The sequence below is a fragment of the Myotis brandtii genome, unplaced genomic scaffold (genome assembly GCF_000412655.1).
Source record: "Myotis brandtii unplaced genomic scaffold, ASM41265v1 scaffold165, whole genome shotgun sequence".
NCBI lineage: Eukaryota > Metazoa > Chordata > Mammalia > Chiroptera > Vespertilionidae > Myotis > Myotis brandtii.
In genome coordinates, this window is record NW_005356042.1 from 3,234,763 (window position 1) to 3,261,616 (window position 26,854).

Genomic DNA, 26,854 nt, shown 5'->3' on the forward strand with positions numbered 1-26,854 from the left:
CCCCCCCCCGCCCGCCCCGCCACCATCCAGGCCTGCTATCTGCGACCCGACCCGGGGCAGCGGGGCAGGATAGCAGTGATTCGCCGGCCCACCTGGCCGCCATCCGGGGCTCCCATGTGCGACCCGACCCGGAGCGAAGACTGGAAGCCAAGCACTGCAGAAGGGAGCAAAATGGCAGAGAAGGGAACGGAGACAGGAGCAGAGCTGAGGCAGCAGACACGGAAGGGAGTGAGGCAGCAGAAATGGGAGGGAGCGAAATGGCGTAGAAGGGAGGGAGCAAGGCAGCGGAGAAGGGAGGGAGCGAGGCAGCGGAGAAGGGAAGGAGCGAAGCGGCAGAGAAGGGAGGGAGCCGAGGTGGTAGAGACGGGAGGGAGCGAGGCAGCGGAGAAGGGAGCGAAGCCCACTGCGGACTTCGCTCCCTTCTCTGCTTCGATCCGGCCTCAGGAAGTCCTATTCTTGCAGGAATAGGCCCAAGGAAGCCCTATTCTTGCAGGAATCTTCCTGCAACAGGACTCTAGTCTTAAAATAATTTTGTTGAGTGAAAGAAGCCAGGCAAACAAAAGAACACACTGGGACACATCCTTGTGCTTCCTTTGAAAGCTGGAAACTGTTGCCACTATATTTCTCTTTCTGGCAAATATGACCTCCTGCACCCTCTGTTAGTTCTCTCTGCTAAGCTTGCCTCCTATACTTCACCACCTTAAAGTAAGAGCAAGTTATCATCCACACACAACCATACCCAGTGAGAAAGAGAAACCTACTCTTGAAAGCAAGAAGAAAGAAGCAGGTTAGTAGAGAACTTGCTTAAAAGATGTGTTTACAAGACTGTTCCCATGGCCAACATTTTGGCATTTTCAGGTAGTAAAATAAGTAATGAAAAGTCATAGGTAAAATAAACAAGGATGTGGGGAACCTAAATATAATACAAAAAGTAACAACTTCATTAAAAACAAGTAAAATAATCACACTGAAGAGGTTAGGGGGAAAAGAACAAACCTAGGTTACTTTGGAAAACAGAGTTTTGGCTGCATTCTGTAAGGTTAAAGATAAATTTATTTTTCACAGGAATGTGGGTTAGCAATTCTAAATCACTTTATGTGAATACTAGGAGACAGATGTCAGAATGAGGAAAGGGGCCCTGGCCGGTGTGGCTCAGTTGGTTGGAGCGTCGTCCCATACACCAAAGGGTGGTAGTTTCAATTCCTGGTCAGGGCATATGCCCAGGTTGCAGGTTCCATCCCAGGTCCGTGTGTGTGCAGGAGGTAAATGATCTGTGTTTCTCTCTCACATCAATGTCTCTCTCTCTCTCTCTTGCCCCTTCCTCTAAAAATCAGTATTTAAAAAAATTTTTGAAGAATCAGGAAAGGGGAGGTGCTGGATTGAAATTAGAGGTACTTAATATATGTACAGCCCTGACCGGTTTGGCTCAGTGGATAGAGCATCGGCCTGCGGACTGAGGGGTCCAGGGTTCGATTCCAGTCAAGGGCATGTACCTTGGTTGCAGGCACATCCCCAGTAGGGGGTGTGCAGGGAAGCAACTGATCGATGTTTCTCTCTCATCGATGTTTCTAACTCTCTATCCCTCTCCCTTCCTCTCTGTAAAAAATCAATAAAAAAAAAAAGAATAGGAAATAAGAGTGCTTTGCATATAGAGGTGGTGTTACTTCTTGTGACTTTCTTGTATGTGCATATATATATATATATATATATATGTACAGATGGACAGATCTAGAAACAAATGCAGATGTATGTGTGCATTGGTTAGCATATAGACAGATACAGGGTGTCCCCCAAAAATGTATACATACTTTAATAGCTGATAGTTCAATTTCAAAAATGAAATGTGTTTTAATAAACACTGCCTTTATAATTATTCAAAGGGTGTGTATACATTTTTGGGACACCCTATATTTCCTGTCTGCTGAGAGGGCCTACAATCAATGACAGCGCAGTAGCAATGAGAATACCTAGTGCCCTGATCCCGATACCTAAACACCATTTGTCAATAAAATGAACTTATTGGAGCAGTGGTTGAGTCTAGGCCTGAAACTGGAAAATGACCAAATTAGCCAGGAGTATCTTGTAGTAGAGAAAGTAGGGTGTTTTCAACAATGATGGAGAACATAAGGCACTTTGAAAAAGCTCCTAATGGACAAATCTGTGACAATTTGAGCAAGAAAATAATGATAGCAATGGATTATATCACCCAGGGTAAAATAAATACCCAGGAGTCCATACTAACATAAATTATTGAATCAGTTAATAAATGGGGGAGAAGGAACAGTTCTTCTTTACATAATTACAATTAAAAACGTAGAGCCCTGGCCGGTTTTCTCACTGGTTAGAGCGTCGGCCTGCAGACTGAGGGGCACAGGTTCAATTCCAGTCAAGGGCACCGTACCTCGGCTGAAGGTTCAATCCCCGGCCCCCCTCGGGCACATGCGGAAGGCAAACAATCAATGTGTCTCTTTCACATGGACATTCTCTCTCTCTCTCTCTCTCTCTCTCTCTCTCTCTCTCTCTCCCCTCCCCCCTTTCCTCCTACTCCTCTCTCCCATCTACTCTCTCTAAAAACAAAAAAAAGGAAATGGAAAAATATCCTCGGATGAGGATTTAAAAAAAAAAGTAAAAGGCATGATGGAAATGGGCAAATACCACAGAAATAAGTTTTGCAGGCCAGAATAACTGATAGATATTTGCACAGTCTCAAAGTATTCCCCCATAAGATGCTTAATCATTTCAAAAAAGCAGATATCACCTTACCCTGCTGATCAAGGTAAACATGACTAATGATGAGACATAGCAACATCATGAACCTTCTCATATGATGCACTAAGAAGGGTTCAATCTCACTTTTGCAGCATCTTTGCTAAAAATTTAGAAACTCTGCCTGGCTGTTTAGTGGTTGAGTATCAACCTATGAACCGGGAGGTAATGGTTCAATTCCTGGTCAGAGCACATGCCCAGGGTTGTGGGCTCGATCCCCAGAAGGGAGCGTGCAGGAAGCAGCCAATCAATGATTCTCTTTCATCATTAATGTTTCTATCTCTCGCTCCGACTCCCTTCCTCTTTGAAATCAATAAAAATATATTTAAAAAATTTTTTTAGAAACTCAATCTAAACATGAGAAAACATTTTTTTAAAAAAACTGAAACAGCATGGATGGACCTGGAGAGCATTATGCTAAGAGAAATAAGCCAGTTGGAGAAAGATAAATATCACATGATCTCACTCATTTGTGGAATATAATGAACAACATAAACTGATGAACAAAAATAGATCCAGAGACACAGAAGCATCTAACAGACCATCCAACCTCAGAGGGAAGGTAAGGGAGGCTGGGAGCAGGGGAAGTAAGAGATCAACCAAAGGACTTGTACGCATGCATATAAGCAGAACCAATGGACACAGACAGTAGGGGGATGAGGGCCTGTGCTGGGAGGCGGGAGCCGGCGGGGACAGGTCAATGGGGGGAAAAGGAGACATATGTAATACTTTTAATAATAAAGAATTTAAATTAAAAAATAAAATAAAAATTGAGTGACATTCCACAAAATGCCTAGCCAGTACGCTTCTTAAATGTCAAGGTCTTAAAAGATGTGGAAAGACTAAAGAACTGTCTCATCAGACTGAGGAGACTAGAGACATGACAACCAGATACAAGTGGGATCCTCAATCAGATCCTAGCACAGAGAAAGGAAATTAGTGGGAACACTGGCAAAATTCAAATAAGGTCTGTAGATTTTCTAAAAATAGTATTTTTATCAGTGTTAATTTTCTGGTTTTAATCACTGAACCCCTGGTTTGTACGGTTAACGTTAGGGGAACCCAGATAAAGCATATACACAACTCTGCACTATGTTTACATCTTGTCTGAACTGTAAAAATATTTCAAAATAAAATGTTTAAATAAATCTGTGATTTAGATGACCTCTGTGGGCCCCAAGCAGTCTAATCAGCATCTCCAGCTACCGCCACACAAGGTGCTGAGCTGCACCCTGTACCACCCTTCATAGAGGCAACCAAATGCTAACAGCCTATAACTGGAGCAGGGCGCTTACATGTGATGCCCACTTTCTTTCTACTTCTGTTATCTGAATTTTTTTATTTTTTTTAATCCTCACCCGAGGATATTTTTCCACTGATTTTCAGAGAGAGTAGAAGAGAGAGGTAAAGACAGAGAGAAAAATCGATGTGAGAGAAACACATCGATTGGTTGTCTCCTGCATGAGCCCTGACTAGGGCCTGGGCCAGGGAGGAGCCTGCAACCGAGGTACGTGCCCTTGACTGGAAGTGAACCCAGGACCCTTCAATCCACAGGATGACACTCTATCCACTGAGCCAAACCAGCCAGGGCTGTTATCTGAAGTCTCTACAATGTGCACATATTATACATGATAAGAAAATTGTGGGGTGGAAGAAGCAGTGAACTATACCAAATGTATGTATTTATAAAAATTATGTCCTCTTATAAGGAAATAACATTTCATACTCATCACAATAGGAATAATTTCTTGTCAATTACCAAATAAAATGCTGTCTAAATAAAACACTAAAGTAATTATTGAAGTAATTAAAAGAAGAAACAGTCCTGCTAACTTCTGATCTAAGCCAGACCTTGAAAGATTAAGAAAATTTCTATATTGTGTGAATGACATTGTTTCCTTTGGTGTTCATCCTGTTTTATTAAAATAAGATTTTTAAACAATGGTAAACTATTTTTAAAATACAATTTTTTCACTTACTTTTTCATTTTTTATAGTTACATAAAGATAAACCTCAAAAGTATCATCTTCTACAGCACATAATTTGGCTTCCACCTGGGTAGTTGCTAAGTGGCATAAATGAAAACATTAATCAGCTGATATCAAAAGTATATTTGAAACAACTGGACTATTTCCCACCTATTAATCTCTGCTAACCACTTCTGATTACCCAGCACCACCTGCCCGACAGCTTCCCCTGCAGGTGGGTCTGAATGCAGGAAGGTCTGCAGGTGGGCAAGTCGAGGGGAGGCTCTCCTGGCAGGCAGGCAGCCTGTGTCCTGTCCCCATCCACCCAGTCTTTCATCCGCGTCCACCTTCCAAATGCCCACAGAGCAGAGCTCTTGACCCTCTCGGAGACTTGCTAATCCAGCAGCTCCATGTACGGGTACCTAGTGGACACCATGCTAAGTCCTTTACAAACGTATTTCACTTCACTCTTACCATAACCTTTGAGAGTCACTGTACACGTGAAGAGACCAGGCTCAGCGAAGGCTCCACAGCAGAAACAGGGCAGTATTCAAACCTAGGCACTCTGCCTTTCCAACCTCTGTCTCCCAGCATTCCCCACTAGGCTCACAAGGACCAAAACTCCAAAACCAGCAACCCTCACCCCAACCTCCGATTTCTCACAGCATCTGGCTGTTTCTTTAACAGAGGGGTGGGGAAGATCTGGCACGAGGGCCATATAAGGCCCATGAAATCACTTGGTCTGGCCCTGCCAATGCATTAGGGGTGAGTTAATTAAATGTTTGACCAAATATAGCAGGCTAATTTTTAAGCTGGTAACTGTGTATGGCCCGAGAATGATGTCAAATGGCCTTTGACAGAAAAAAGGTTCCACACCCTGCTTTAACCGGACAGTGGGGCAGCAGAGGAGAGGGGCCAGGACCTCAACAGGTACAGGCAGCACTCCAAGAGCTCACACCCACTACTTCTCAAAACAGCCCTCGGAGGCGGGCACAGTTATGTGGCTCTTGGCTGCCAGGGGTTTGGACAGCTGCCACAAGTGAGTCTCCATATCATATTGCTACACTCACCAATATGAAGAGAACACACTGCAAGGTGCTCTGAGACAGTCTATACCTGTTAAATTAGCAATAATGATTACACAATAACTTGGGCTTTTAATCAATTGCTGGTTCAGTAACACACATGTAAATTTATTTTGCAGTGCTTCAGCTTCTATGCAAACTAAGAGGCAGGCACTGTTTCTGTGTAAGCATCTCTTACCCATACAGCCTCTTTCTAACCTCACCTCTCAATTACTGATGTCCACATTCATCCCCCAAAATTCCAGGACTGCAGCGTCACTGTGCCATTGGGGTAGAAGAAGCTCCAGATAACTTATGAACCCATATGAGGAGGGCCAAACAGCTAAGCACGCACATCTCAAACCTCCCCAACTGAAGGTTAAACCACCTTGGGTGTCAGTTCAAAGCGGGCTGCAGTGACAGCACACTTGCCTTACCTTTCAGGATGTTCTGAAAGTACTGAATAGCTGCAGTGTCCCACTTCTTGGCGGGTCTGGAACGGTGAACAGATGCAACGTCATTAAATAGAAATCTGAGGTTAGTACACTAACATCATTTTATAACACTCACTGGGTATTTCCGACATTACGTATTGGCATATGATGCAGGTAATGGGGACGGCCCCAACTGCAGCCTGCAACGGGCTCCTCACCGCTGCCGCCTGCACCTGGGCAGAGACTCTTTGAGAACGGGCCTGCCATTGTCTGTCCCAACACCGTTGCCCCCAGTTACCTGGGACATAGCTGCCTCCCCAACAGAACACAAGCTCGCTGGGGCAGGAATCCTGAGTGTGCAGTGCTCAGCACAGGCTGGCACACAGCAAGGCCTCCAAACATGTTGGTCAAACCAACATTCTGAGAGCGGCCACTGTTGTCTCATGCTACTCCTCACTCAGCCGACACCCTCTCACTGTCGCCCATTTTCTATCACCTTGCCTTTTCCTATGCTTTGGAAAGAAAATCGCAATAGACTTCTGGTCAAGATGGTGGTGTAGGTAAACAGTACTCACCTCCTCCCACAACCACATCAAAATTACTAAACTACAGAACAACCATCATTCAGAACCAACTGAAATCTCAGTGAAACGAAGTCCTACAAGTAAGGATATAAAGAAGAAGCCACATCGAGATTGGTATGAGGGACAAGACTGGTAGGAGAGGTGGACCCAGGGAAGTGAATGGTCCCACACCCAGGTGTGGCACATAAAAATCGGTAGGGAGGAATGAGGGATGGGGGGAAAAGGTGAAGGGATTAAGAAGTACAAACTGGCCCAGTCTGGCATGGCTCAATGGTTGAGCATCAACTTATGAACCAGGAGGTCACGGTTTGATTCTCAGTCAGGGCACATGTCAGGGTTGTGTGCTGTGGGCTCGATCCCCAGGGCGGGGCATGTAGGAGGCAGCTGATCAATGATTCTCATCATTGATGTTTCTATCTCTCTCTCCCTCTCCCTTCCTCTCTCAAATCATTAAAAATATTTTTTAACAAAAAAATAATATTTAAAAAAAGAAGTACAAATTGGTTGTTACAGAATAGTCACAGGAATGTAAAGTACAGCACAGGGAATATAGTCAATAATATTGTAATAACTAAATATGGTGTCAGATGGGTGCAAGATTTATCGAGATGATCACTTAAATAATCTAATCACGGTGATGTACACCTGAAACTAATACAATATATACTAACTGTAATTAAAAATAAAGAATTTTTTAAAAAAAGAAAATTGCAGGAAAAGCTGTAGGCAGAGGAAGATCAGGAGAAGCCAGTATTTGGAAGCAAGGAACAAAAATAAAATAAGGTTAGAATGAAATGTTTTGTTTCTCCACTGGTTTTATTTATCAGAGATGCCACCACCATCCTCCCAGGGTTGTTTTAAAGATCAAATGAGGTAATGTACATAAGCACATAGCCCAGTGCCTGGACTAAAATATTATTTTTCTTTTTACTAAGAAAGACATTAAGCATATTACTTCAAGAGAATTACAAAGGGTTTCTAAAAGAAGGCTAAATAAATAAAAGACAGTGGTTCTAGGTGTGCTCTCCCTCCCAGGAGCCTGTGCCGTTCCCTTTCCACACTCATTCCCTACAAGCATGCATCCGCTAAACTCTAAGGGACCGTCCCCACGAGGCTTGCAACCAGGGAGTAATGGGCAGCAGCATCTTGTCCTGGGCTAACCCGCTGACCCTGTCCCCAAGACTCCCTTTCTAAAATTAAAAAAAAGAATTGATGTTTCTATCTCTCTTCCCCTCTCCCTTCCTCTCTGAAATCAATAAAAAATGTATTTAAAAATATATCATTTTCACCCAGCCATCAAGCAAAAATGAAAAATCCTGATGATATCCAGTGTCGTGTGGGGAAAACAGCACTTTCTACACCCAATTACAGAAATACAAATCACTAGTCATTTTGAAGGGAAATTTGATAAAATCTATAAAAACTGCAATATGCATATTGAGACACATTCTAGATGAAGGGTACTTGTCAAAGAAGGTAATCAAAACCCAGTAAGATCAGTTACTTAAAGCCTTCGCCTGCACTGAGGGTATCCTCGGGCTGGGTGTGTCCGAGGCTGGGAGGGTCCCTGAGGAGCCCAGTATGCTGGGAGAGGGGTAATGCAGAGGGGGGAGCAGACTGCCGCTGAGGGAGAGCTGAGCACGGACAGGCAGGCACCCAAGTCACCCAGGAGGGTGAGCAGCTACTGATCTGAAAGGACAGGGGAGGAGGCTGGGGTTGCTTGGGCAGCGTGGCAGGGTGCAACGGCCTCAGCAGAGACAAGCTGGCTTGGTATCTTCTTAGTGCAGCTTCCAAGGCCAGCACAAGAGTGATGCATTCACCATTTCAAGGGAACTGTCGGTGATGGGAGTTGGAGGAACTGAGATGGGAGGGTCTCCATAGACTCCACGAATGTTGTGCTGTTTCTGTAGCTTTTCTTCCCACAATGCCACAGTTCTGGAGGAAGAGGGAGAAGGAGCCCCAGGTGGGAGGATGGACCTCAGGTAGTCTTGTTCAAGACTGCAAAAATCACAGCCACACCCCCAACACAGCACTGCTTGATGCAGGGACCTGTCCTGTACAAACACTGGCAATGGGGCCAAATACTAGGGAGAAAAGGCAAAGATGGGGTGCATGTGTGTGACATGTGTGAGTATGTGTGTACACACGTGTATACCTCTCTACATCTATATGTCTTATACGGATGTATCTATATTTTGATGAAAATGTACAGTGCAAAATGGTTTGGAAACAATCTAGCTGGCTATCAAAAGAGGAATGGTTAAATACAGCAAGTATGCCATTATATTTACCCATGAAAAAGACTGAAAGCAGAAGAGGGTACAAAGAGTTTCAACATACATTAAGTTAAATTTGCAAATAAGACAGTAGGTTGTAATTTGCATAAAAGCTCCATGTAAATGAATATGTATAAAAGCCCTGAAAAAGGTCTGCAAGTTCAGAGCCTAAACAGGTCACAGAGGCCTCCCAGGAGAGAGGAAGTGAGGCTGGAGAAGAATGCAACGGACTTTTCTTTTAATGCTCCATGATCCTACATGTTGTACCCTTTACAGTTATTACTTTTTTAAATATATTTTTATTGATTTCAGAAAGGAAAGGAGAGGGAGACAGAGATAGAAACATCAATAATGAGAAAGAATCATTGATCGGCTGCTTCCTACATGCCCCACCCTGGGGATCGAGCATACAACCCGAGCATGCGACTGACCGGGACTCGAGCCGTGACCTCCTGGTTCATAGGTTGACCCTCAACCACTGGGACACACAGGCCAGGCAGTTATTACTTTCTGTAAGTGGGGGGAAAAGGGAAGCCGAAAAGCAGAGTTCAGACCCTACTCTAACTCCAATTGCAGCCGCTGTAGGTGGAGTTGCCCAGGGAATTCTGCTCATGACCAGGTTTGACACACACGGACTCAGAAAGTATCTCCTGAAGAAAAAAGAGACCCTTGAGATCGCTTCGCACTTCTCAAGAGGAATTCGTCTCATAGATACATCAGATACTCAGTTAAGTCTTTCACCAATAAATTAACATGTTAGAAGATGTACTTACACAATTTTAGCACTGTCTTCACAAAAGTCAAAGTGTAATGTAACAGGTTTTGTACAATACAGTCTGAATTTTTTCGCTCTGTAGGGAAGCTGCATAAAAGTTTCTACTGCAACTCGGATGCTTTAACAGTGAAACAGAAACAGTTCAATTATAAAGAAAATTACACATAACATTTCTTTAAAGTACACCAATATACCTAATACACAACATAAAAACGAAACACAAAAACCAATTATTTCTGTTTCTAATATAGCCACTAACAGCAAGAAATACTTGGAGACATTTGCCAAAGTTGACAAACAGTGGTTCTTGGGCGGGGGAGAGGAGGGATCGCACTCTTTTTATGTATAAAGCACAGATATACATATAGTACATACACAGGTATTCAGTATAACTCATGTTAAAATTTCATGGCGTGGCCCGGCTCAGTGGATTGAGCATCTTCCCATGGACCAAGAGGTCGCTAGTTTGATCCCAGGTCAGGACACATTGCAGGCTCAATCCCCAGTAAGGGGCATGCCGGAAGCAGCCCATCGATGTTTCTCTCATCAGTGTTTCTATCTCTCTCCCCCTCTCTCTTCCTCTCTTTGTAAAATCAATAAAAACATATACTTTTTTAAAATTTCATGGCATGGGAGTGGGGAGGGATTAGAAAAATGTCTCGTGAGGCTCCTTACATTGAAAAATAATGATCAAACTTGGGAGCAAATTTTATTTAAGATTTTTAAGTATCAGCCCTGGCCAGTAGCTCAGTTGGTTGAGCTTCATCCTGATACACCACGGTTGCAGGTTTGATCCCTGGTCAGGGCACAAAAAAGAGTGGACCAATGGTCCTGGCTGGTTTGGCTCAGTGGATAGAGCGTCAGCCTGCGGACTGAAGGGTCCTGGGTTTGATTCCGGTCAAGGGCACATGCCTGGGTTGCAGGTTTGATCCCCAGTAGGGGGCATGCAGGAGGCAGCCAATCAATGATTCTCTCTCATCACTGATGTTTCTATCTCTCTCTACCTCCCCCTTCCTCTCTGAAATCAATAAAAATATATCTTAAAAAGAAAAAAAAAGTGGACCAATGAATGCATCAGTAAGTGGAACAATAAATCAATGTCTGTCTGTGTATCTCTCTGTCTCTCCTTCCCTCTCTCTCAAATCAATAAATTTAAAAAAATTTTAAAGATTTTTAAGATATTTAAGTATCAATTTCAATACACAACCAGAATTACCTTAACGTTTCTATAAATGAGAAGTTTTCATAATTAGTGTTAGCCAACTCTGCACAAAAGAGCTGAAAGGACTGAGATTTGATAAGTTGCTCAACATTTTTTATTTCCCTTCTTCCAGGTAAATGACAGACTTGAACACACCATTTCGACATACACGGGTTATGATGATGCCACACGGACAGGCTAGGCACCTTTTGTCTCAGTTCAGAAAACGGTGGTGGCATTAACTGCCCCTCAAGGCCTCCTTGTGCTCTATTTAATCATATGATTCTCTTGCCCAAAACAAACTAAACTTAAAATTCAAAACACTAAAAGAAAATATCCCCCAAAAGTTCAACAACAGGTGTGTGGGGTGTTTTTTTTTTTAACAATTACAGCTATAAAGGTGCAAATCACAAGCTGGAAATGCATCCTTTTTCTTAAACACCTGCAAATTTCCTTCTGCCATGGCATTCTTAAGATAATTCAATCAGATAAGCCTCTTATTGCGGTTGAAATCTATTTGGTGTTACTCTTTTGGAAGAAGAGTCCTCATATTTATTTATTAAACTGACATCCTCTTACTCTGGGATGGGGAACCATGGAAAAATTACCACAAACACTTATTGACAGTATTTTCTCATGAACTGTGACATGTGGCCCTAGAATCAGTGAGGGTTCTTTCTGGCCAGGGGCACCTGGGAGATGCAGAGCACCTGCCCTTTCCAGGAAAGGAGGTGGCAGGAGGCTGGAGCTGCCTGCTGAGTCTTCATTCTGACCACTTGCTCCGACACTCACTGCCATGCAGCACTGAATGGAACCTGACGTCTACAAGAAGGCTTCCCTTCTTGAAGCTAAAAAAAAAAAAACAACCGCCCTGACCGGTTTGGCTCAGTGGATAGAGCGTCAGCCTGCGGACTGAAGAGTCCTGGGTTCGATTCTGGTCAAGGGCATGTACCTTGGTTGCGGGCAAATCCCCAGTTGGGGGTGTGCAGGAGGCAGCTGATCTATGTTTCTCTCTCATTGATGTTTCTGGCTCTCTATCCCTCTCCCTCCCTCTCTGTAAAAAACCAATAAAAAATATATTTTTAAAAAATCCTCCAGCTTACAACCTCTATCCCCTTACTTTGAACACTGGCACGCTCCTTTAAAACTGGCATTTGTCTCCTTAAACAGCATAAGGCAAAAAAAGTCATACGTACTTTTTTGATTTCACTGGAATGTACTTGGCAAAATCCACAAGGAAACACTCTGCCAGGTAATGATCTGCTGAACACACGATTGACTTAATGACAGCCCTGCACCAGCACTTGAGTTCCTGACAATAAACCACACAAACCTACAAAATGAAAACTTCCGTGTTAACATCTCTAGCCATATAAGGGGAGCCTAAAGGTCCTCTCAAAATCACCTCAGCCTACATTTCACCTTCAGAAGAGGAAAGAGATTCAAGGAGGCTGGCCCTGCCTCAGCTGGACACCGCTGGTCAGTGAAAGAATCTAAGTCAAGAACACAGGACACTGAATTCTACTTCGCTCTTTTTTTTTTCTACAATCCTTTTGACTGCTTAAAGGACAATTTAAAGAAAGGCTTCTTAAATCAAAGCTTCAGAAACGAAACCTCAACCCCAGGTCATCTTCCCCATTTTCCTCCCGTAGCTTTCACTGCCCTCTGACACTTGTTTACTACCTCACACTCCTGTAAGTCAGCTCTGTGATGTGGATTTTTGTCTGTTTTGTTTATTGCCATCCTCCCAACACCTAGAACAGTGTTTGGCCTGTACTAAAGTCTTCAAAATCGACTTGTTGAGTGACTTGTTGAGTGGCACAGTTGCTTGGAGCATTATCCCATGCATCAAAAGGTTGTGGGTTCTATCCCTTAGTCGGAGGGTATAAGGGAGGCAACCAATTGAATTTTCTCTCTCTCTCTCTCTCTCTCTCTCTCTCTCTCTCTCTCTCTCCCTCCCTCCCTCCTTTCCTCATTCCCTCCCTCCCTTCCTCTCTCTCTAAAAATCAAGTTTAGCTCAGCTGGTGTGGCTCAATGGTTGAGCATCGACCTATGAACCAGGAGGTCATGGTTCGATAGCCGGTCAGTGCACATGCCCAGGTTGTGGGCTCAATCCCCATTGTGGGGCGTGCAGGAAGCAGCCAATCAATGATTCTCTCTCATCACTGATGTTTCTATCTCCCTCTCCTTTCCTCTCTGAAATCAATAAAAATTTAAAAAACAAAAATCAATTTTAAAAAATATCCTTGGGTGAGGATTAAAATAATAATAATACATTTTTTAAAAAATTTTCTGTAGTCCCCTTTTAGGGAAACTACCCTGCTGAACTGTCAGGCGTGGCATCCTGACTGTCCCACAAGACTGCCAGGCCACAAGCGACTCAACGGCAATCCACACACAGGCAAACCAAATATAAAGTGGCCCAGTGGGGACAGCTGTGCCCAACAAGGAAGAAGTGGGCCAACTGAGAATCCTGCCCTCAGGAATTAAAGTTGGAAAACACAGTGCAGCCATTCTGCAAAACTCAAATAATTCAAGACATATTCTGCCAAAGGATGGAGGTTACTTCTGTTTAATTCTTAAGTCAAAGTAACTTGTAGGAATGGTCTGAATAGGTACTAATTCACACAGGCAGTTAATTTTGAAGTTGTGGTATATTAGGGTTCCCACTAGTCAAAAATGGAATAAGTTAGGCATCAAGAACAATGATTATACCTGATGAATGTATTAAAAGCCACGATGAATGTATTAAAAGCCATGAGTTCAATACTTATGGCTTAAAAAATAAAAAAGAGAAACAAAACACCCTGTGGACACCAATGTAGATAACTAGGCACAAATCACTATGCTAAAAATTGATAAGGGAAAGAATCAAGTAATGTTTCTAACTTTCCAGGATAAATTGTATTATGTCAGGGTAGCCAAACAATCCCAACAGATGAGGGAACGTTCTCTGCAGAAGAACTCCAGCTCGTGAACGCAGAAGAAATGTGAAAACGACCAATTTGCAAGCTGAAGTGAAAGCACTGATTGGGGCAGTGGTAACCACTGGATGGTACAACCATGACGTGAAAAGCTGATGGCATCACCAGCAGGGAGAGCTCAGGCTGTCACCATCTAAATCCACTGGTCAATCTCAGCATCACCAAAAGTGATATTATGTCCCAATCCAATACAAGATGAAGCTCATAGTACCAATCGTTCCAGGGGGTGGGGGGCAAGTGACCCTAAATCCAATCAAAGCTTTAACTATTAGACCACAGAAAATACAGGGTATACAGAGGGAAAGTTCACTACCACCACCACTAGGAAGCAATCAGGCTATCCAAAACGTGGAGTATTTCTTTTAAATGTGGAGTATTTTTTTTTAAGTGGAATATTTTAAAAGGACAACTGACCTGGTTTCCATTTCTTAAAGCAATGGTATGGGGGGGGGGGAAATTAATGTTATGAATGATGATTTTTGAGAGGGAAAGGAATTAAAATTGTTTCTAATTCTCCTCAGTTTATAAATCTTTTCCAATCATGCTATTAGAAAAATTCAAACTTTTCTGAGAAATAACTGATCTGTAGACAGAACCAGACAATAGGATTGGGACTTGAGGCTACAAGAAAGCAAGGAAGGACAATGATTTAGGGTAAGAAACATAAAGGAGCACGAGATGACCAAAGTCATGGGCAAACTACAAAGGAGGCATCAACCCTAGACTGCAAACCCCATACCCTCTGCTGAGGTGCCGACACCTGTGATAAATCTAAAATAATCCTCAGCCCCAAGAGGATGGCCCCAATGCCTAAATTTACATGACACTCCATCTCCTGTTGCCCCATATGACCCTATACACTGCCATGTCCCATGATTAGCCTAAATCTTGTGCAACCGTCACAAGGCAATGATTACAAGCAACAGAATACTCCAAAAGCTTTTATCATCTTAGTTGCCAAAATATTCTATATTTTGAGTAGTATTTCAAGAGATCATGCTTAAAGCACATTTAGATACATACCTGCCCTTCTTCCAACATTAATGGTTTTATTTCTATGTCTTGACGCGTGCTATTATAGAAGTCATTCATGGCGCTATTTAGTTTTTGGTAGTCAATTTCATGATCTAAAAAGGTACTATTCCCTTTTATAATAACCCAGAAGCAACCTGGATCTTCAATCTGTAAAATTTTAAGACAAACAAAACAATGCATGATTTCAAAGTAGGACCACAAAATAATAAAACTTAGAATCACAATGACTGTTTCTAATTTAAGTGATCTAACAAATTCTTGTTAAGCACCTGTCTTAAATGGTCAGACCAAAGATAAAAGACCCTCAATATACATACATATCAAATCATCATGTTGTACACCTTAAACTTACACAATGTTACAGTTAATTGCCTTTCAATAAAGCTAGAAAAAAAGATAAAAGACACAAAAATAAAATCTAAAACATGTCACCAATAATATGTAATTCTTTATTATGTATTGTGACTCAAAAAGCAGAGATCAATGTCCTTGAGCTCCTGTATTTTGAAAATATCCATAATAAAATATAAAAGCAAGGTTCAGACAATGTTTTTAGTATCCTATGTCTTTCATAAGAAAGAGAGGAAATACCCTGGCTGATGTGCTCACTGGTTGAGCATTGACCTATGAACCATGAGGTTTCGGTTTGATTCCTGGTCAGGGCGCATGCCTGGTTGTGGGCTTGATCTCCAGAAGGGGGCGTGTAGGAAGCAGCTGATCAATGATTCTCATCATTGATGTTTCTCTCTCTCTCTCTCCCTTCCTCTCTAAAATCAATAAAAATACATTATTTTTAATTTTTTTTAATTTTTTTATTTATTTTTTATTGCTTAAAGCATTACAAAGGGTATTACATATGTGTCCTTTTTTTGTTTCTTCTTGCTTCTTGCATAAGCTGTTGATTTTTTCATCTGTTTCTTCTTGCTTCTTGCATAAGCTGTTGATTTTTTCATCTGTTTCTTCTTGCTTCTTGCATAAGTAGTTGATTTTTTCATCTGTTTCTTCTTGCTTCTTGCATAAGCTGTTGATTTTTTCATCTGTTTCTTCTTGCTTCTTGCATAAGCTGTTGATTTTTTCATCTGTTTCTTCTTGCTTCTTGCATAAGCTGTTGATTTTTTCATCTGTTTCTTCTTGCTTCTTGCATAAGCTGTTGATTTTTTCATCTGTTTCTTCTTGCTTCTTGCATAAGCTGTTGATTTTTTCATCTGTTTCTTCTTGCTTCTTGCATAAGTAGTTGATTTTTTCATCTGTTTCTTCTTGCTTCTTGCATAAGCTGTTGATTTTTTCATCTGTTTCTTCTTGCTTCTTGCATAAGCTGTTGATTTTTTCATCTGTTTCTTCTTGCTTCTTGCATAAGCTGTTGATTTTTTCATCTGTTTCTTCTTGCTTCTTGCATAAGCTGTTGATTTTTTCATCTGTTTCTTCTTGCTTCTTGCATAAGCTGTTGATTTTTTCATCTGTTTCTTCTTGCTTCTTGCATAAGTAGTTGATTTTTTCATCTGTTTCTTCTTGCTTCTTGCATAAGCTGTTGATTTTTTCATCTGTTTCTTCTTGCTTCTTGCATAAGCTGTTGATTTTTTCATCTGTTTCTTCTTGCTTCTTGCATAAGCTGTTGATTTTTTCATCTGTTTCTTCTTGCTTCTTGCATAAGCTGTTGATTTTTTCATCTGTTTCTTCTTGCTTCTTGCATAAGCTGTTGATTTTTTCATCTGTTTCTTCTTGCTTCTTGCATAAGTAGTTGATTTTTTCATCTGTTTCTTCTTGCTTCTTGCATAAGCTGTTGATTTTTTCATCTGTTTCTTCTTGCTTCTTGCATAAGCTGTTGATTTTTTCATCTGTTTCTTCTTGCTTCTTGCATAAGCTGTTGATTTTTTCATCTGTTTCTTCTTGCTTCTTGCATAAGCTGTTGATTTTTTCATCTGTTTCTTCTTGCTTCTTGCATAAGCTGTTGATTTTTTCATCTGTTTCTTCTTGCTTCTTGCATAAGTAGTTGATTTTTTCATCTGTTTCTTCTTGCTTCTTGCATAAGCTGTTGATTTTTTCATCTGTTTCTTCTTGCTTCTTGCATAAGCTGTTGATTTTTTCATCTGTTTCTTCTTGCTTCTTGCATAAGCTGTTGATTTTTTCATCTGTTTCTTCTTGCTTCTTGCATAAGCTGTTGATTTTTTCATCTGTTTCTTCTTGCTTCTTGCATAAGCTGTTGATTTTTTCATCTGTTTCTTCTTGCTTCTTGCATAAGTAGTTGATTTTTTCATCTGTTTCTTCTTGCTTCTTGCATAAGCTGTTGATTTTTTCATCTGTTTCTTCTTGCTTCTTGCATAAGCTGTTGATTTTTTCATCTGTTTCTTCTTGCTTCTTGCATAAGCTGTTGATTTTTTCATCTGTTTCTTCTTGCTTCTTGCATAAGCTGTTGATTTTTTCATCTGTTTCTTCTTGCTTCTTGCATAAGCTGTTGATTTTTTCATCTGTTTCTTCTTGCTTCTTGCATAAGTAGTTGATTTTTTCATCTGTTTCTTCTTGCTTCTTGCATAAGCTGTTGATTTTTTCATCTGTTTCTTCTTGCTTCTTGCATAAGCTGTTGATTTTTTCATCTGTTTCTTCTTGCTTCTTGCATAAGCTGTTGATTTTTTCATCTGTTTCTTCTTGCTTCTTGCATAAGCTGTTGATTTTTTCATCTGTTTCTTCTTGCTTCTTGCATAAGCTGTTGATTTTTTCATCTGTTTCTTCTTGCTTCTTGCATAAGTAGTTGATTTTTTCATCTGTTTCTTCTTGCTTCTTGCATAAGCTGTTGATTTTTTCATCTGTTTCTTCTTGCTTCTTGCATAAGCTGTTGATTTTTTCATCTGTTTCTTCTTGCTTCTTGCATAAGCTGTTGATTTTTTCATCTGTTTCTTCTTGCTTCTTGCATAAGCTGTTGATTTTTTCATCTGTTTCTTCTTGCTTCTTGCATAAGCTGTTGATTTTTTCATCTGTTTCTTCTTGCTTCTTGCATAAGTAGTTGATTTTTTCATCTGTTTCTTCTTGCTTCTTGCATAAGCTGTTGATTTTTTCATCTGTTTCTTCTTGCTTCTTGCATAAGCTGTTGATTTTTTCATCTGTTTCTTCTTGCTTCTTGCATAAGCTGTTGATTTTTTCATCTGTTTCTTCTTGCTTCTTGCATAAGCTGTTGATTTTTTCATCTGTTTCTTCTTGCTTCTTGCATAAGCTGTTGATTTTTTCATCTGTTTCTTCTTGCTTCTTGCATAAGTAGTTGATTTTTTCATCTGTTTCTTCTTGCTTCTTGCATAAGCTGTTGATTTTTTCATCTGTTTCTTCTTGCTTCTTGCATAAGCTGTTGATTTTTTCATCTGTTTCTTCTTGCTTCTTGCATAAGCTGTTGATTTTTTCATCTGTTTCTTCTTGCTTCTTGCATAAGCTGTTGATTTTTTCATCTGTTTCTTCTTGCTTCTTGCATAAGCTGTTGATTTTTTCATCTGTTTCTTCTTGCTTCTTGCATAAGTAGTTGATTTTTTCATCTGTTTCTTCTTGCTTCTTGCATAAGCTGTTGATTTTTTCATCTGTTTCTTCTTGCTTCTTGCATAAGCTGTTGATTTTTTCATCTGTTTCTTCTTGCTTCTTGCATAAGCTGTTGATTTTTTCATCTGTTTCTTCTTGCTTCTTGCATAAGCTGTTGATTTTTTCATCTGTTTCTTCTTGCTTCTTGCATAAGCTGTTGATTTTTTCATCTGTTTCTTCTTGCTTCTTGCATAAGTAGTTGATTTTTTCATCTGTTTCTTCTTGCTTCTTGCATAAGCTGTTGATTTTTTCATCTGTTTCTTCTTGCTTCTTGCATAAGCTGTTGATTTTTTCATCTGTTTCTTCTTGCTTCTTGCATAAGCTGTTGATTTTTTCATCTGTTTCTTCTTGCTTCTTGCATAAGCTGTTGATTTTTTCATCTGTTTCTTCTTGCTTCTTGCATAAGCTGTTGATTTTTTCATCTGTTTCTTCTTGCTTCTTGCATAAGTAGTTGATTTTTTCATCTGTTTCTTCTTGCTTCTTGCATAAGCTGTTGATTTTTTCATCTGTTTCTTCTTGCTTCTTGCATAAGCTGTTGATTTTTTCATCTGTTTCTTCTTGCTTCTTGCATAAGCTGTTGATTTTTTCATCTGTTTCTTCTTGCTTCTTGCATAAGCTGTTGATTTTTTCATCTGTTTCTTCTTGCTTCTTGCATAAGCTGTTGATTTTTTCATCTGTTTCTTCTTGCTTCTTGCATAAGTAGTTGATTTTTTCATCTGTTTCTTCTTGCTTCTTGCATAAGCTGTTGATTTTTTCATCTGTTTCTTCTTGCTTCTTGCATAAGCTGTTGATTTTTTCATCTGTTTCTTCTTGCTTCTTGCATAAGCTGTTGATTTTTTCATCTGTTTCTTCTTGCTTCTTGCATAAGCTGTTGATTTTTTCATCTGTTTCTTCTTGCTTCTTGCATAAGCTGTTGATTTTTTCATCTGTTTCTTCTTGCTTCTTGCATAAGTAGTTGATTTTTTCATCTGTTTCTTCTTGCTTCTTGCATAAGCTGTTGATTTTTTCATCTGTTTCTTCTTGCTTCTTGCATAAGCTGTTGATTTTTTCATCTGTTTCTTCTTGCTTCTTGCATAAGCTGTTGATTTTTTCATCTGTTTCTTCTTGCTTCTTGCATAAGCTGTTGATTTTTTCATCTGTTTCTTCTTGCTTCTTGCATAAGCTGTTGATTTTTTCATCTGTTTCTTCTTGCTTCTTGCATAAGTAGTTGATTTTTTCATCTGTTTCTTCTTGCTTCTTGCATAAGCTGTTGATTTTTTCATCTGTTTCTTCTTGCTTCTTGCATAAGCTGTTGATTTTTTCATCTGTTTCTTCTTGCTTCTTGCATAAGCTGTTGATTTTTTCATCTGTTTCTTCTTGCTTCTTGCATAAGCTGTTGATTTTTTCATCTGTTTCTTCTTGCTTCTTGCATAAGCTGTTGATTTTTTCATCTGTTTCTTCTTGCTTCTTGCATAAGTAGTTGATTTTTTCATCTGTTTCTTCTTGCTTCTTGCATAAGCTGTTGATTTTTTCATCTGTTTCTTCTTGCTTCTTGCATAAGCTGTTGATTTTTTCATCTGTTTCTTCTTGCTTCTTGCATAAGCTGTTGATTTTTTCATCTGTTTCTTCTTGCTTCTTGCATAAGCTGTTGATTTTTTCATCTGTTTCTTCTTGCTTCTTGCATAAGCTGTTGATTTTTTCATCTGTTTCTTCTTGCTTCTTGCATAAGTAGTTGATTTTTTCATCTGTTTCTTCTTGCTTCTTGCATAAGCTGTTGATTTTTTCATCTGTTTCTTCTTGCTTCTTGCATAAGCTGTTGATTTTTTCATCTGTTTCTTCTTGCTTCTTGCATAAGCTGTTGATTTTTTCATCTGTTTCTTCTTGCTTCTTGCATAAGCTGTTGATTTTTTCATCTGTTTCTTCTTGCTTCTTGCATAAGCTGTTGATTTTTTCATCTGTTTCTTCTTGCTTCTTGCATAAGTAGTTGATTTTTTCATCTGTTTCTTCTTGCTTCTTGCATAAGCTGTTGATTTTTTCATCTGTTTCTTCTTGCTTCTTGCATAAGCTGTTGATTTTTTCATCTGTTTCTTCTTGCTTCTTGCATAAGCTGTTGATTTTTTCATCTGTTTCTTCTTGCTTCTTGCATAAGCTGTTGATTTTTTCATCTGTTTCTTCTTGCTTCTTGCATAAGCTGTTGATTTTTTCATCTGTTTCTTCTTGCTTCTTGCATAAGTAGTTGATTTTTTCATCTGTTTCTTCTTGCTTCTTGCATAAGCTGTTGATTTTTTCATCTGTTTCTTCTTGCTTCTTGCATAAGCTGTTGATTTTTTCATCTGTTTCTTCTTGCTTCTTGCATAAGCTGTTGATTTTTTCATCTGTTTCTTCTTGCTTCTTGCATAAGCTGTTGATTTTTTCATCTGTTTCTTCTTGCTTCTTGCATAAGCTGTTGATTTTTTCATCTGTTTCTTCTTGCTTCTTGCATAAGTAGTTGATTTTTTCATCTGTTTCTTCTTGCTTCTTGCATAAGCTGTTGATTTTTTCATCTGTTTCTTCTTGCTTCTTGCATAAGCTGTTGATTTTTTCATCTGTTTCTTCTTGCTTCTTGCATAAGCTGTTGATTTTTTCATCTGTTTCTTCTTGCTTCTTGCATAAGCTGTTGATTTTTTCATCTGTTTCTTCTTGCTTCTTGCATAAGCTGTTGATTTTTTCATCTGTTTCTTCTTGCTTCTTGCATAAGTAGTTGATTTTTTCATCTGTTTCTTCTTGCTTCTTGCATAAGCTGTTGATTTTTTCATCTGTTTCTTCTTGCTTCTTGCATAAGCTGTTGATTTTTTCATCTGTTTCTTCTTGCTTCTTGCATAAGCTGTTGATTTTTTCATCTGTTTCTTCTTGCTTCTTGCATAAGCTGTTGATTTTTTCATCTGTTTCTTCTTGCTTCTTGCATAAGCTGTTGATTTTTTCATCTGTTTCTTCTTGCTTCTTGCATAAGTAGTTGATTTTTTCATCTGTTTCTTCTTGCTTCTTGCATAAGCTGTTGATTTTTTCATCTGTTTCTTCTTGCTTCTTGCATAAGCTGTTGATTTTTTCATCTGTTTCTTCTTGCTTCTTGCATAAGCTGTTGATTTTTTCATCTGTTTCTTCTTGCTTCTTGCATAAGCTGTTGATTTTTTCATCTGTTTCTTCTTGCTTCTTGCATAAGCTGTTGATTTTTTCATCTGTTTCTTCTTGCTTCTTGCATAAGTAGTTGATTTTTTCATCTGTTTCTTCTTGCTTCTTGCATAAGCTGTTGATTTTTTCATCTGTTTCTTCTTGCTTCTTGCATAAGCTGTTGATTTTTTCATCTGTTTCTTCTTGCTTCTTGCATAAGCTGTTGATTTTTTCATCTGTTTCTTCTTGCTTCTTGCATAAGCTGTTGATTTTTTCATCTGTTTCTTCTTGCTTCTTGCATAAGCTGTTGATTTTTTCATCTGTTTCTTCTTGCTTCTTGCATAAGCTGTTGATTTTTTCATCTGTTTCTTCTTGCTTCTTGCATAAGTAGTTGATTTTTTCATCTGTTTCTTCTTGCTTCTTGCATAAGCTGTTGATTTTTTCATCTGTTTCTTCTTGCTTCTTGCATAAGCTGTTGATTTTTTCATCTGTTTCTTCTTGCTTCTTGCATAAGCTGTTGATTTTTTCATCTGTTTCTTCTTGCTTCTTGCATAAGCTGTTGATTTTTTCATCTGTTTCTTCTTGCTTCTTGCATAAGCTGTTGATTTTTTCATCTGTTTCTTCTTGCTTCTTGCATAAGCTGTTGATTTTTTCATCTGTTTCTTCTTGCTTCTTGAATAAGTTGTTGACTTTTTCCTCCGTCCGGTGTATGCATTCTAGGACCCTTATTCTGAATTCTTTTTCTGTCATGTTGCATGCCTCTGTATCACTTAGCTGCTTTTCTGGCGAGTCCTCCTTTTCTTTCCTTTGGGGGTTTCTTTGCCTACCCATGTTTGATCTCGCTGACATATGTAGATGTTGAGTCATTCAGTGGCTGCTCCCTGGGTGGCAGGGGCTCCTTGGTTTGTGGTTGCTGCTCGGACAGTTGCGGTAGCAGCTGTTTCCCAGTTGGCAGCAGCTCCTCTGGTGGGTGCTGTTCGCAGCTGTGGTGGCTCTTCTGGCTGGTGGGGGGAGGCTTCACGTATAGCTGCTGTTCCTCAGACAGAGGGTGTGGTGATCAGGAGGCTGCGGTGATCAGGGGCCTGCTGTTGCTTGGATCTGCTGCGTTGATTTAAAGGCACAAAATACAACACAACAAGGCACAATGTACTAGGCCAAAATACATTATTTTTTAAAAGAGAGGAAATATACATTCTGCTCATGTGAAAAGAAATAAATGATGGTAGATAACAAAACCAAATACAAATTATTACCTACAGAGGAAGCCAGAAGTGGGCTAGAAAGGACAGAGATGGAAGTCAGATTTCTCTGAATGTATCTTGTTATCTTAGAAACTAAGATTTTCACTGTTAAAGGTACAAATATAAAATGAAAAGTTAAATTTGAATTGAAAATAGGAACTCATTTATGTACTTACCTCATGTATCCATTTCCTAATTCTTCCTCCTGAAAGAGCCTAAAAGCAATGACATCCCAAGATTTGGCTTCTAAGTACCAGGTGGCAGGAATACAGGTGTTCGCATTAGTATTCTTTCTACATTTACACGCAGCTTTCGGGAACCCTCCCCAGTCCAGGTGCTGCAGAGCAGCTACAAACTCAAGCAGAAAGTCAGTCTGTGGCTGGAGGAGCCAGAGAACAGAGGATGGACCTGCCAGAGCAGCTATAAATTAAGGGGAGAAATTCTGAAGAGCCACAGAGGGAGAGCCCTAAAGTCTGCATCAGAAAACCCCCAACCCTTGGCAGACCCTGAATTGTGCAGGTAAGACTCCAAGGAGTCCAGAGAAAAGCAACATTGGACGGTTGAAAGAAATACAGTTTTATAGCTGCTGCTCATGAGAACTGTAGAACTCTCAGCACACAGACTTGTCTCAACCTCTGCACTAAGAGGCCAAACTCTAGTGTGGCTTCCAGCCGCATAAGGCTGTGTCCCCACAATGACCAGTCCCCCTCTAAAATGCCTGCCAGGAGAATTTATTGTTTGTTCTGGCCAACACCTGACAAATGCCGTTAACCTCCCTTTACTAAAGGGCTTACAGTTGTGAATCCTTCCCATCCCTTTGAGATGTGTGTAACCCCAGAACAAGCTCAAACTGGCCTTGTCCTGTTTCTAATTAGATGCTGAGTTGTTTTTCAGGGATAACCTAAGTCAGTGGTTCTCAACCTTGGCTGCACATTAGAATCACCTAGGAATCTTTTTAAAATCCTGATTTCTGGGCCTCAGAAATTCTGTTTATGTACTTATCTCAAGTATCCATTCTGTTTCTTTGTTACTAATGTTGTGGCCCCACCCCATAACAAAGAAACAGAATTTCCGGAGGATGAGGCCCATAAATCAGGATTTTAAAAAGACTCCCAGGTAATTCTAATGTGCAGCCAAGGTTGAGAACCACTGACCTAAGTCATGTCACCAAAGCAAGCTCACAGGAGAGAATTTTGACCTTCTACAACACCCAGAACCGCCCTGGAGCGTGTTCTCAGTGGTTAGAGCATTGGCCCATGCACCAAAGGGTCGCAGGTTCGATTCCTGGTCAAGGGCACATATCTGGGTTGCTGGTTCAATACCTGGCCCCAGTCAGGGCATGTGCAGGAAGCAACCAAACTATGTGTTTCTCTCACGTCAATGCTTCTCTCCCCCCGACCCCACTCTCTCTAAAAACCAATGGAAAAAATTTCCTCAGTAAGGATAAACCCAAATAAGTAAGTAAGTAAATAAATAAATAAATAGCAGGGAGAATCAAAGCCCCCAAGGACCCAAAGAGCTGGGACTTGAATGGAACTGGATCACCAGAATCCTTTGTTTATTTTTGTTAATCCTCACCTGAGGATGTTTTTCCCACTGATTTTTAGAGAGTGGAAGGGATGGAGGGAGGCAAGAGACACACATTAATTGGTTGCCTCCTGCACATGCCCCAACCAGGGCCAGGGATCGAGCCTGTAACCCAGGTACATGCCCTTGACCGGGAATTGAACCCACAACCCTTCAGTGTACTTGCCGCACTCTATCTACTGAGAACACCGGCTAGGGCTCCTTCCTTTTTAGAACTGAATAATATTCCATTGAATGTATCTTCCAAATTTTGCTTGTCCATTCATCTACTGATGGACACTTGGGGGAAAATATTTCATCCGTGTAAAAGCTAAATTAATCTGGAAAACAACTGGTACTTATACCACACTTGGGGAAATGAATACTCCTATACTGTCTAGAAAGTTTGCTCAGTGTGAGCATGGTAAGAGCAGGAAGTTGGGGGCAGACCAAAGCTGAGGGGGTAGAAAAAAGGTTCCTGAATCCAATTGAAAGAGAGAGAGGTTCCCAAGTTCCAGGCAGTTTAAGTCTAGCTCCTCCTGCCAGAGTTCTAGCCTGATGGATTAGCATGTGGCAGGATCTGTACCCCTGGGAGAGTCCTATCTTTACGTGTGTTTGTTGATTTCCGAGAGAGGAAGGGAGCGGGAAAGAGAGTTAGAAACACAGATGAGAGAGAATCACTGACTGGCTGCCTCCTGCACACCAACAACCCCGGCATGTGCCCTGACCGGAATCCCAGTGACCTCTTGACGCTCAAACACTGAGCCGTGTGGGCCAGGCAAGCCCTATCTTTCTAAGGAGATATTATACTAGTCTATTTAGGGCAGATGGTAGAGGAGTTTGCCAGATAGATCTGAAACCCCTAAAAGTCTCAGAGCAAATCCTCTGTCAGAATCAGGTACTTCAAATGTTTATGAATCTCAATTCATATAAAATAACATGACATAAAATAGGAACGTAAAGTTTGATTTTTTTAAAAATCCCATCATTTGTTAAGGCCCTCTCTTCTGCCCAATGAAATATGATTTTTAAAAAACAACAACATAATTTATATTTCCTTTTTTCCCAGGAACCAAAACCCACCCCTTTGCTCTGGTTTATAAACTCCTTCCTCCAAGTAACATGGTGAACACAGCACGCCTTCCCAAGTCTCTTGCATCGCCAAGGTACACTCGCCTGATTCAAAGACTTTGAGAAACTGCAGCTGCCGGCCCCACTCAGCAGGCTTCACATGGGGTGAGCCCCCGCCGCGACGCCCACCCCGCGCCCCCCATCCCAGCTCCAAGGATCCAGGCCCTGAGGCGCGCGAGCAGACGGGAGTCACCACGAATGGAGACCAAACGCATGTATGAGGGGTTGGGAGGGAAGGGAGTTACCGGTCACCCCCGCCCCTGTCCAAAGGGGATAGTGACCCCCTGGAGAGGACCCATGTCGGGAGAACAGGTCAGGGTCCCCGTATCCACCGACCTGGGCCTGCAGGAGCCCTCAACCAGCGCGGACCCGGGCGGGGTGCGTGGGAGAACAGTCCGGCCCACCCCCTAAGATTCTGGATTAGTAAATACTGGCCACGCGCATTCATCTGAATTTCGGAAAAACAGCGAATAACTTTTTATGCTATGTCCTACACAGTGCATGGGGCTCCGCTGCGCTCAAATGTCGGTGGTTCTACTTAAAGAATCCAGGACCGGCATGCATATAAGCATAACCAATGGACACAAGACACTGGGGGGTAGGGGAGGCCGGGGGAATGTCAAGGGGGGAAAAAAGGAGACATATGTAATACTCTTTGTAATACTTTAAGCAATAAAACAAAAAAAATTTTTTTTTAAAAAAAAAAGAAGAATCCAGGACCGCATCCGGCACCCCTACCCGCGGTCAAACGCTTGTCCCCACCGGAAGGACCTGCAGGGGAGCTGGGGCGTCCACCGCCCGCTCGGGCTTCCGGCTCGCTCACCTTCAGCACCAGGACCTCGAGCATCTTCCCAGCGCCTCGCTGCACCCCGCGGGCTCGCCCTGGGACGATAACACCGTCACGGCCGCGCCCCTTCCCGGGTCTCCGTCGCAAGTCACTAGGAATAAACTTGGGGGACAAAAGCGGAGTCTCTAGGAGTGCCCGCCTCAGCGCTCCGTGGGGGTCGCGACTCTTCCCCGTTCGCCGCCTGACGGACCTACAAAGGTCACGGACCTACAAAGGTCACGGACCTACAAAGGTCACGGACCTACAAAGGTCACGGACCTACAAAGGTCACGGACCTACAAAGGTCACGGACCTACAAAGGT

The 26,854-nt window shown here is 41.1% G+C and overlaps 1 protein-coding gene across 1 annotated transcript in view; it reads right to left on the reverse strand.

Moving 5' to 3' along the window:
• The window catches only part of TDRD12 (tudor domain containing 12), an 85,378-nt gene extending 58,766 nt beyond the window's left edge, over positions 1-26,612 (reverse strand). The window contains exons 1-6 of the mRNA XM_014536781.1: positions 26,529-26,612; positions 15,075-15,233; positions 12,264-12,400; positions 9,865-9,984; positions 6,235-6,290; positions 4,746-4,831 (exon numbers count right to left, since the gene is read on the reverse strand). Coding sequence (XP_014392267.1) covers positions 4,746-4,831; positions 6,235-6,290; positions 9,865-9,984; positions 12,264-12,400; positions 15,075-15,233; positions 26,529-26,552 — 582 coding nt within the window. The 5' untranslated portion in view covers positions 26,553-26,612. The remainder of the gene's footprint in view (positions 1-4,745; positions 4,832-6,234; positions 6,291-9,864; positions 9,985-12,263; positions 12,401-15,074; positions 15,234-26,528) is intronic.
• Between the last annotated feature and the right edge of the window lie 242 nt (positions 26,613-26,854).